The sequence below is a fragment of the Nicotiana tomentosiformis genome, chromosome 5 (genome assembly GCF_000390325.3).
Source record: "Nicotiana tomentosiformis chromosome 5, ASM39032v3, whole genome shotgun sequence".
In the NCBI taxonomy this organism is placed as follows: Eukaryota; Viridiplantae; Streptophyta; class Magnoliopsida; order Solanales; family Solanaceae; genus Nicotiana; species Nicotiana tomentosiformis.
The window spans coordinates 82,177,153-82,189,407 of NC_090816.1; the positions used below are offsets into that span (position 1 = coordinate 82,177,153).

At 39.6% G+C, this 12,255-nt stretch overlaps 1 protein-coding gene across 1 annotated transcript; it reads left to right on the plus strand.

Moving 5' to 3' along the window:
* The first annotated feature begins 302 nt into the window (after positions 1–302).
* On the plus strand, positions 303–1,118 carry LOC138892674 (uncharacterized). The gene is made up of 2 exons (XM_070176410.1): positions 303–692; positions 810–1,118. The coding sequence occupies exons 1-2, from the start codon at positions 303–305 to the stop codon at positions 1,116–1,118; spliced, it is 699 nt and encodes a 232-aa protein (XP_070032511.1).
* Positions 1,119–12,255: the final 11,137 nt, after the last annotated feature.

Sequence of the window (12,255 nt, forward strand, 5' to 3'; positions counted from 1 at the left end):
CTGATCTCAGACCTATAAGCTTAAGCAATTTTATGAATAAAGTGATATCTAGAGTTGTTCATGATAGGCTGGAAAAGATACTGCCTTTTTTGATTTCTTCCAACGAGTCAGGATTTATCAAGGGAAGAAGTATATTTGAAAATATCTTATTAACTCAGGAGATTGTTATTGGCATAAGGTTAAGGGGAAAACCTGCCAATGTAATTATCAAACTTGGCATGGCAAAGGCATATGATAAGGTCTCTTGGAAGTATTTAATGAATGTTTTGAGGAAAATGGGATTTACATAATGCTTCATCAACATGGTGTGGAATCTACTATCCAACAACCGGTATTCTGTTCTGATTAATGGTCAAGCTTCAGGTTTCTTTCACTCAACAAGAGCTGTAAAGCAAGGGGATCCTCTCTCCCCATCCCTGTTCATACTCTCTATAGAGGTACTATCTAGGTCTTTAAATAAGCTATTTGAAAACCAGAAATTCAAGGGCTTTGGCATGCCCAAGTGGACTGATCCATTGAATCATTTAACCTACGTAGACGATACTATAATCTTTGCTTCAACTGATCCATTATTTTTAGAGAAGATTATAAAAGTCTTGTACAAGTACGAGCACACTTCTGGCCAAATGATCAATAAGACAAAGAGTTCCTTTTATATGCACTCTACTGTGTCTGCAAGATTGTTCAACTCTGTAGGTGCTATTAGTTGATTCTCAAGGGGTGAGTTTCCATTCACTTATCTTGGTAGTACAATATTCTACACAAGAATAAGGAAGGATTATTACAATGACTTGATTAAAATTGTGAAGGGAAAGCCACAATCTTGGAAGGGGAAGCTACTGTCCTACAGGGGAAAAGCTACATTAATCACTAGTGTCCTACAAAGCATGCCTACACACATCCTTTATGTCCTTGATCCACCTAACAATGTACTTGAACACCTTCATAAAACCTTTTATAGGTTCTTCTGGAGTAACAAAGATGAAGGTAAAAGTAGACATTGGACAAAATGGCAAAATCTATGCCTACCAAAGGAAGGAGGGGGAGTAGGTTTTAGATCTCTGCATGATGTCTCTAGAGATTTACTTGCCAAGTTGTGGTGGAAGTTTAGGACATAGAATTCCTTATGGTCTAATTTCATATGGAACAAATACTGTAAAAATAAGCTGGCAACAGTGGTCAAATTTAGAGGGGGGTCTCATGTAAGAAGGAAAATGTTAGAGGCCAGGCAAGAGGTGGAGCATGAGATATTGTGGAAAATAAAAAGGGGATCAACTAACATTTGGCATGAGAATTGGACTGGACTAGGTTATTTGTACCATGTTGTTCCAAGAGACTACCCAATCAATGAAGATATACAGGAAGTAGCTGACTTGACAGTGGATGATGACTGGGATGAGCAACTCCTGGATCAGTCTTTTCCTATAGACATTGCTCAATATATCAGACAAGAAGTTCTATTTGACACTAGTGATGATGGCTGGGATATTCCTATATGGATGCCTATACCTTCAGAAAATTTTTCTATTAGTAGTTCTTGGAAGATTTTGAGACATAGAGCACCTACTAATCCTGATTACAGTAAGATGTGGACTCAAGGTTTACCATTTAAAATCTCCTTCTTTCTATGGATATTGTGGAAAAAGGAAGATTCCCATAGATGTCTTGTTGAGGAGAGGTGGGTATATGATAGTGTCCAAGTTCTAGTGCTGCTCACAACCACAAGAAGACTCATTCCAGCATTTTTTCTTAACGAGTGAAACTACAAACAAGGTATGGAAGACTTTCTTTCAAGCAGCAGGGTTGGTAGTAAATCCGATACAGGTTCATCAAGTAATAAGAGCATGGTGGAATGCACAATGTTGTCCTAAACTAAAGCCAATATTTCAAGCAGTTCCAACGGTGATCGCATGGGAACTTTGGAAGAGGAGAAATACAATGAAATATGGAGGTACAATATCCTGCAATAGGGTGCTTCATGAGGTAAACAAGACACTACATTACCTAGCAAGAGTGAGGTATCCATGGCTGTTAGGCATCCCCCTTTTATGGCCATAAATGATCATATTCTTGGAAGGTTACAAGCCATATGTTGTGACCAAGAAAGTGACATGGCAACTTCCTTATGAAAAGTAGTTCAAGTGCAACATAAATGGTGCATCAAGAAGTAATTCCGGACCAAGCTCATATGGATTTTGTGTGTGAGATCATGTGGGTGATTTGGTTTTTGCTAAGGCAAGTGAAATAGGAGAGGCAACCAATATAGTGGCAGAAGCAAAGGCTATTTGTGTGCGGTTAGAATACTGTGTTGAAAGGCAATTACATCCACTGATTATGGAGACTGATTCCTTGGTGATGAGGAACATTATTGATGGGGAATGGTCAACTCCATGGTGTATAAGTGTTTAAGTAAGGAAGATCAAGCAGATAAAGAACAACTACAATATTCTCTTTTAGCTTGTACTAAGGGAAGGGATCATTGTTGCAGATTTTATTGCTAACCTAGCTTTATGTTTTGTAGGTACACTCACATTTCAGTCATTTCATGAATTATCAATTGCAGCAAAAAACTGATCAATATGGACAAATCACAAATTCCTAACCTTCGGATTAGGATTGCAAAGAGAAGAGAACCTGATTGATGATCAAAACATATAATGCTTTGCCTCTCGTTGATTCATATTTCTGCAATCCTAACAGGCAAGACAAGCATTTTAAGCCATGCAGGCAAGACAACCACAACACTCCTCACTTCAACACTACCAAATGCAACAGGAAATCAAAATTCCTAAAATAGTCACCCACCAGTTTCTCGCAACTCTAGCTTCTTCAACAACATGTCATCATAAGCATACAGCTTATGCAACCAATGACCAACAGCTTGCTCTTACCTCCTGTCTTACTCACATTGTTATTAGCATTGTTTGTTGTCTTTGCATGTGAAATACTACAGCTGATTGGTTGGATATAACTGCCTTTGAGCAAACCAATAACTATGTATTGGATCTACTGCTTCTTCATTGCTACTGGGCTTACATCCACCTCATGACCTTCAATATAACAAGCAACCTACACTCACATAGATTTGCTTTTGATGCTATGCTTGGGGTGGTATTGCATTGTTATGTGTTATCTCATTACTTCTCAGTGGCATTAGCATGGCTTCATTCTCATTCTAGGGGTAGTTTGGCGACACACAACAACAATATACAAACCTAGCAGTAGACAAAGCCCGCTTACCTCACTTACAAACCAAGCTTCTTCAATGCTCCCAGAACACACAACAACCTGGGAGCACAAACTCCCTTCCTAACTTGTTTGCTACATTGTGCAGGTTCCTAAAACAGGTTCAGCTAACTCAGGCAATGGCATAGACTGATCTTATACAAATACATCAAGAGAACATCAATGCACAACACACTCAATCTGTACTGTTTTTGCACATCAACTACTGCTGGTTCAAGAGTTAAGCATAGACTGTTGGGGCATCTGCAATTGCAATTAGTGCAGAGAATTACAACAAAAGAAACCACCCGTGATTTTGTTTCTGCAGCACCAGCGCCTGGTTCCAGTTCAGTATGTTTTTAGTTTCTGCAGCAAAAATTACTATGACTGATCTGAAATGGAAAAACATTCGACTGAAGAGGCTTACTATAATGGGTTCCTAGCACTAAATCCTTTCTGTATGGAGATGTATCAATTCTCAGTGGTATTAGTATTTCTTAATACTCAATCTAAGGTTGCTGCATCACTAACTAGGAAGATACAATTCAACCTCACCAATTGTTGGTTTCTACTGCTCCAGTGATACTGCCACAACATACTCATCCTTGAACCTGTGGAGTTCTGATTCATTATCAGGTTCCAAAGATAGGTTCAACTAACTGAGCCGATGGCAAGGAGTGATATTCTATACATAAATCAACAGAACATTTCACAACAAGCTCAATTTGGAATTACAGCACTGGCAACTACCAGTACTTATTGGTTTCTGCAGCACCAAAACATAAGTTGTTTGATTCAAAACATCAAGAAGAACTACCTTGTGCATATCAACTAATGTTGGTGCAATTGTGATCCTTACACTTTGTGGGACTGCTTGGGTTGTTATTACACAGATTGATCAGCTTCTATTAGGGATACTGACTATAATGGGATATTTGGAGTATATCTCCTGTATGGATATGTTTCAACACTCAGTTGTATTAGCATTACATAATGCTCAATCTGTGGTTGCTGCATCACCATATGGGAAGATACAATTCAAGTTCCATAGCTAGTCGTTTCACCTGATCCAGTGCTACAGTGATGCTTACACGACATCAAACTCACCTGTGATCTACTAATGATGGATGCACATGACAACTTAGTCCAGTACAACAATTCTCTGGATCTGTGGCATTTCCCAGCCGTAGCCTCATCAATACTACTCATTCTGGCAAAGAAGTATCAAATGATTTTATTCTGTATCAATACTACTGCTGGAATTCTACAGCCCCAAAGTAAAGATGTCTGAACTGCTTTGCTGTACATCTTGTGTATTTATAGATACCTACTCATTTGGATTGCAACAAATGGTGCCTGGTGAGAGCATTGTAGGTGCTACAAGGAATTGTTTGCAACTGGTGTGAATTCATTGTTGTCGGCAACAAGTGGATATTTTAAATTTGTAGATTAGTATTTTCTATTTATATTTATGCTAATGCTACATTGTATTTGGTAGCAATAGCAATTGGCTTTATTTGTTTCATTGTTTTTCTTCTACTTGAACATTGTCTAATTTTGCCCAAGTGTAGGGCTTATAATATATATATATATATATATATATATATATGTATATACTAGGGGAGTAACCAAGTAGTATATTTGCTTTAAAAACTTCCCAAAATTCAATTCCGACCACATATACAAGTTATAATACCTGAAGTGAAGCTACTCAAGGCCTCAAACTGCTGAACGACGCGCTAGATCTCAAAACAACCGGTCGGGTCATTACATCTCAACACAACGTATATAGAATCTCAAAACCACAACAAGCATGGAAAAGTTACTCAACATAGAACAACGTCTTCTTTAATCCAAATTTTAGGTAAATAGATTAATGTCTCTTTTTAAATTTAGTTAATTAATTATTTGCAGATGAAAAATCCGTAATTGAATTATTTCCACGAAATGGCAACTCAACATAATACAAAATTCACATAAAAGTCAAGTGGCGATCACACCCAATTATCATATAAAACCAAACTCGGCAAACAAGGAATGAGGCATGACAAATAAATGATTTAATAAGTGCCAATAAATTTCTAATTTAATACATAAAGATGCTTAAGAACTTAAACCAATAGAATTTGCACATATAAGCTTGAGTACGAACTTGTCACCTCACGTACACAGCTTGCACATTACACAAATGGCACATACGACTCAATGCCTAAAGGGTAATTCTCCCCACTCAAGGTTAGGCAAGATATTTACCTTTTTGAATTAGGCCGATATTCCAAAATAGTCTTCTTGCATGAAATGACCTCCGGACGTATCAACTCAATCCGAAATGACTTCAAATTTTGCACACGAGTTATAAATGACATAATACAGCTATTCCAATTTCTGGAATCGAAATTCAAACCCGTTATAAATAAAGTCAACCCTCGGTCAAACTTATACATATTTCAAACTTCAAGTTTTTTCCAATTTTTGCCAAAATGTGCCAAATTGTCCTATGGACTTCCAAATCCAAATCCGAATGTACGCCTAAGTCCGAAATTACCATACGAAGCTATTGAAGTCATAAAAATTCCATTCCGGAGTCGTTTGCTCAAAGGTTAAACTTCGGTCAACTCTTTCCATTTAAGCTTCAAAAATAAGAACGTTTCTTTGAATTTAATCCTGAATAATTTGAAAACCAAACTCGACCACACACGCAAGTCATAACACACATTACGAAGCTGCTCATGACTTTAAGTCGTTGAACATGACGTAAATTCTTAAAACGACAAGTCGGGTCATTACATTCTCCTCCTCTTAAACATACGTTCGTCCTCGAATGTGCCAAGAATCTTTCTGAGGACATTAAGTTACTGAATATATTCTTCATACATTTACTCGCGGGTGATTCTACGTCACTGCAAATTAACATGGGTCCGAAAACACCATTTCAGTTGAGATTATTTCTCCTGTTTACATTACAAGCCTTAAAACCAAATTTTCTTACACTCCAAATATTTTCAAAAGGGTTGATTTACACATCAACACATGGTATTAGTCTCAACCAGTTGTAGCACTCATGGCTACACTCGCACAACGCATTCATACAATGTAACACATCATACATAGGCCCAAAATAATAACTGTGGCACCAATAGCAACCCACAATCAATTATAGGACCGATAATTAATCCCATCTCAATTCAAGCAATGTTTCAAACCTTCACAATACTAACAACGATTTGAGGAACATGAAAACCTCATAATTATTCACCTGAATCATCGAGCCACATTTAACACCACCTAGGCACATACTTTGTACGCTAAAACACAATAAACACAACACAATTATGGATAAATATACCCAAAGAAACATATAAAAGAAATATCAAATAAGCCTAACAGGCATGACTCCCTATTAGTACTATAATGCCAATAAATTTCACAAAGGAGAATTTAAAACATATGAATTTAACCGCAAGGATCTCATCTGATATAACTTCCACCGCGGCACGTAGCCCGGTTCAAACATATCAATTCACATTAACACGCGAGGATTCCATCCTCAGCTCTGAATCATAAGTATTATTCACATAGTGCCAACTGAAACTTTCCATTTCTTCTTTTAGATAAATTATGTTCAACAAAATCACAACACATAAGGAACCCCTATACTGGTAAGGCATATAATTCAAAAATTGTAACCAATTGTCCCGAAATTACAGCAAAACTCACTGTAATGAGTAACAGAAAATCATATTTAGCCTCACAGTTCTCATTAGTGACCACAATAGAATGATAGACATGGCTATCGCCATAAAATCTCCCAACAAGGGTAAACACATAAGCGGAGTACAGGATTATGAATCTCACCCATAATTGAAGTATGATAGGAAGACTCGCCTCGATACACAGAACTGAATCGAGTTAAGAAAATATTCCTTTATAACAAATCAAGATCATACCTGTAACGACACCATCTGGCGTAGCAGCCTCAGCCATACCATGGTAAATATATCAACGGGCCGGGTCGGGGCTTCCCTTCTACCCGCCTGTCCTCCAACCCTAACGGGATATGTAGGTGGAGTAGTAACTGAAATGGGGCCCTAGCCTGAGTTCCCTGAGGAAATCTACCTCTCCCAAGCCTGGGACAATCTCTCATGATGTGCCTAATATCACCACAGTCATAACAACCCATCTGCGATCGCGGCTGCTCGTACTGAGCCTATGCCGAATAACTGAAATAGCCACTGTAAGAATCTCGTGTGGGTGGTGCACTATAAGAACTTACTGGAGCACCCCGAGTAATCTGATATGTGGACTGAGCTGGCCGACTACTCGAGCCTCCGCCATAATGGCTCATAGCTGAAGAGTAAAATCCATTGAACCCTCTGGAGCTTCGTGACCTTTTGGCCTCCTTAGACTCCCTTTCCTCACCTCGAACACGCTCAATCCTCCTCATAATCTCCAATACTTGCTGTGATGGAGTATCAATCTGCAACTCTCGAGCCATGCATATTTTAAGATCATAATCGAGCCCTTCAATGAATCTGCAGACTCGCTCTATGACGGTAGGAACCAAAGTAGGTGCATGACGGGCTAACTCACTGAACCTGATGGCATATTCTGACACCGTCATGGTGCCCTGATACAATCGTTCAAACATTGTGCACCACGCATCTCGAAGAGTCTGGGGATTAAAATCTTTCAAAAACATATCTAAAAACTAAGCCCAAGTAGGTGGTGCGGCATCGGTTGGTTTGCCCTCCTAATAGACCTGCCACCACTAATACGCTGCTCCTGACAACTGAAATGTAATAAAGGCAACTCTTCTTACTTCCACAATACCCATGGTGCGGAGAATGCAGTGAGACTATTCTAGAAATTCACGGGCATCCTCGGCAGTTATGCCACTAAAAGTAGGTGGACTATACCTCTTAAACCAATCAAGTCATTTTTGTTCTTCTTCTGATGCTTCTGGCCTAACCTCAGGCTGAACCAGAATAACAGGTTGTACCGGCACCACACCCGAAACCTGACCAATGTGAACCTGCTGCTATGGAGTACGGGCAATAGGAGTCTGAACTCCTCCCCCAATCTGTGAAATATTTGGTATAACGGAGATCAATCACGCCTAAGCCAATGTACCAAACATGCTCAGGAACTGCACTAAAGTCTCCTGAAGTCCGGGGGTAACAGCAGGTGCCTCTGGTGCCTGTCCCCCAACTGGAGTGACTGGCATCTCATCAACTGCTTCTATAACAGGTGCTCTAGCTATGTCACTTGCCCTTTCTCGGCCTCTACCTCGGCCCCGACCTCTCACAACTCTAGCAGGGGCGCCGGTGTCTGTCCAGCTGATCTGGTAGTGCGTGTCTTCACCATCTGTAAGAGAATAAAGATATAAAGGCTCAAACTCCGAAATCAATAAATTTTGCACGACAGGAATGAAAGAAGTGAAATTTTCCTAATAATTATGTAGCTTCTCGAAGATAAGTACAAACGTCTCCGAACCGACCCGCAAGACTCTACTAAACTCATTCGTGACTCATAGAACCTATGAACCTAGGGCTCTGATACCAACTTGTCATGACCCAAAATTCTACCACAGGCGTCGTGATGGCACTTAGTCTCTAAGACTAGGTAAGGTGATTACAATTATATTTAGTGCCATTTTTTATAGATAATCTAATACAAGTGTCGTAACCAAAAGCGAAAATAATTTTAACAACCTCCCAAGAATGGTAATACAGAGTCACGAACTCTAACTGAATAAATGGAATAATCTCGAGGATCAAATATGCAATATTGTTCAAATAAGAAATTAACAGTACAATAAAATAGAAAGACTCAAAGGGACTGCGACGACCAAGCAACCTTATCTTAAATCCTTGTGATCACACTCTAGCTCTGTCTGAATCTGATATCTCCAATACCTGGCTCTACACAAAAATGTGCAGAAGTGTAGTATGAGTACACCACAGTCAGTACCCAGTAGGTATCAAGATTTACCTCGGTGGAGTAGTGACGAGGTAAAATCAAGACACTCACTAGTCAAATAACCTGTACAATATAGCAGTATACAATAGTACTGGAAAATAACTACAATAATAACAGCGAAAATCAACAGGTAATATAAACATTAGGGCAACATGAACACCATAAATATTGCTCAAACGAATAAGGAACACAAGTACAACCAATTAATAAAGTCCTTCAAATATACGCCTTTCAAATGTAAGTCCTTTAAATATAAATCTTTTGAATATAATTCTTTCAAATAAATATCTTTCGAATATAATTCTTTAAAATAAATATTTTTCGAATATAATTCGTTCAAATAAATATTTTTGAATATAATTATTTCAATTAAACGTCACTCTGTGACACCTTATTTCATAATCATAAAACAATTGTCTCAGCCCACTTTCCTATTTTCGTAACACGGGTCTCAACCCACTTTTATTTTTCTACGGCACCTCGTGCTCATATTTCTATCATAACCGCACAGACAACTCACGTGCCAATAATAAAATTGCCATCTACTCACGGCTCTCATAACACAACTGCACGGACATTTCACGTGTCAATATCAAAATCATTATATTTCCCTATCATCTCGTGCCCACATTTCATAACACATCTGCACGGACAGTTCACGTGCGTATAATATAATATGCCCGGTAATCGCCACATGCTCATAATTTGTAATGACCCGGCCGGTCGTTTTGAGAGTTGTAGCCCCATTTCCCTATTTACTGCCCATTTTGTACTTTATAGTTGTTATGTGACTTTCCGGGGTCGTCGGTTCGGGTCCGGTGAGGTTTCGGAATGAATTGAGACACTTAGTCTCATAGTTGAAAGCTTAAGTTAAAATAGTTAACCAGATGTTTACATATGTGTAAACAACTCCGTTGGGTTATTTTGGACTTAGGAGCATGTCCGGATTGTGATTTGGAGGTCTGTAGTGGAATTAGGCTTGAAATGGCGAAAGTTGGAATTTTGGGGAAGTTTGACCGGGAGTGGACTTTTTGATATCAGGGTTGGATTCCAATTATGAAAATTGGAGTAGGTCTGTAATGTCAAATGTGACTTGTGTGCAAAATTTGTGGTCAATCGGACGTGATTTGATAGGTTTCAGCGTCGTTTGTGGAAGTTAGAACTCCTTAGTTTCAGTAGGCTTGAATTGGTGTGCGATTCATGTCTTTTGAAGTTGTTTGATGTGATTTGAGGGCTTGACTAAGTTCGTATGAGGTTTTAGGACTTGTTTGTATGTTTGGTTGTGGTCCCAGGTGCCTCAGGTTGATTCTGGATGGTTAACAGATCAAAAGTTGAAGTTGGACTCTGTTGGTGTAACCGCACCTGCAGAGCTTTGATCGCAGGTGCGAGCTCACATGTGCGGACTGGGTTGCACAGGTGTGAGTTTGTAGGGGTGTGTGCAGGTGGGAACAAGTGCGAAGGATTTTCCGCACCTGCATGACCGCAGATGCTGCAGGGGGACCACAGAAGCGGAATTGGGCATGGGGCTGGGTTTCAGAGAAGCGGCTTAGATGCTCGCAGAAGCGAGTCCGCAGGAGAGGAGTGAGGTGCCGCATGAGTGGAGTTAGGGGCAGCAGGAGCATAAGAATCACAGATGCGGGTGAGTGGTCGCTTCTATGAAGCTGCAGTAGCGGTTATGTTTCCGGATAAGCAGAAGTGCTGGATAGCACACAAGGGTTCGCGATTTTGCTTCATTTTAAACATTTTGAGCTCGGGGTTTGGCAATTATTGAGAAGATTTTCGAGAGGATTCTTCAGGTAATTCCCTTGTGCTCATTTTCAATCAATAATCTTGCTTCCCCATTGATTTTCCCACCTAGTTGGTGTGTATGTAAGGTGTAAATTGAGAGTTTGAGACTAGGGATTCGGAGAGTTTGAGGCTAGGGATTTGGGTGATGATTTGGTGTTGGATTTTGATAAATTTGGTATGGTTGGACTCGTGGTGGAATGGGCTTTCGGGTTTTGCAACTTTTCATGAATTTCAAGACATGGACCCGGGGGCCGGCTTTTGAGTCATTTTTGACTTTTGATTAATAACTTAGCATTTTCTTATGGAGTTGATTCCTTTAGCTCTTATTGATTATATCGAATTGTTTATGGCTAGATTCGAGGCATTCGAAGGTCGTTTTGCGAGGCAAGGATGTGTTGGAGTAGAGATTTGCTCTGATTGAGGTAAGTAATAGTTCTAAATTTAGTTCTAAGGGTATGAAACCTCATACTATGTGTCATGTGTTTGGGTTTAAGGTGACGCACATGCTAGGTGACGGGTGTGTGGGCGTGCACCGTAGAAATTGTGGCTCGGCCAATTCCATGGAACTGTGTAGTTGAATAGTCTGAAGTTATCCATACATTTTCCACGTATTAGAGAAACTGAATTGCAAATCATGTTTAGACCATGTGTTGACAGTGTAGGGACCCACAAAGGTCATGTACATGTTAAACTATCTGATAATTTGTTGTTTTGTACCCAGTCACAGGTTTACTTGCATATTACATCTCAGTGTCTATTGTTCATTGTTGATACATTATATCATTTCTGTTTGGGCTGATTTTCATGATTTCTGAGAGCCCGAGATACTGGAGAGGTTGATGACTGAGTGAGGCCGAGGGCCTGATTTGTGAGGATATTTATGGCATCGGGATGCACGTCGTAGCATGTTTCATTGATATATGCCATGATTGACTTGTAATAGCGCTTGGGCTGAAGGAGCCCTCCGGAGTCTTTACACACCCCCAGTGAGTGCATGTACCTACTGAGTGCGAGTGCCGAGTGTCGGGTGCTGAGCGACTAAGAGGAATGAGTGACTGTGAGAAATGACTGAGAGGAATGGGATGACCGAGTGACTGTTGCTCGGTGAGGATGCATTTGACTTCATTATTATTGCACTTCAACTGTCATATATCACTGTCTTGAAATTTTTAAGAGAGATTATCTTCTGTTTCAAATGAACTTGACATGAAATAATTATTTTGGACTTATTTGTCGAACTTGAAAGCATGCCTGCCTTCTTAT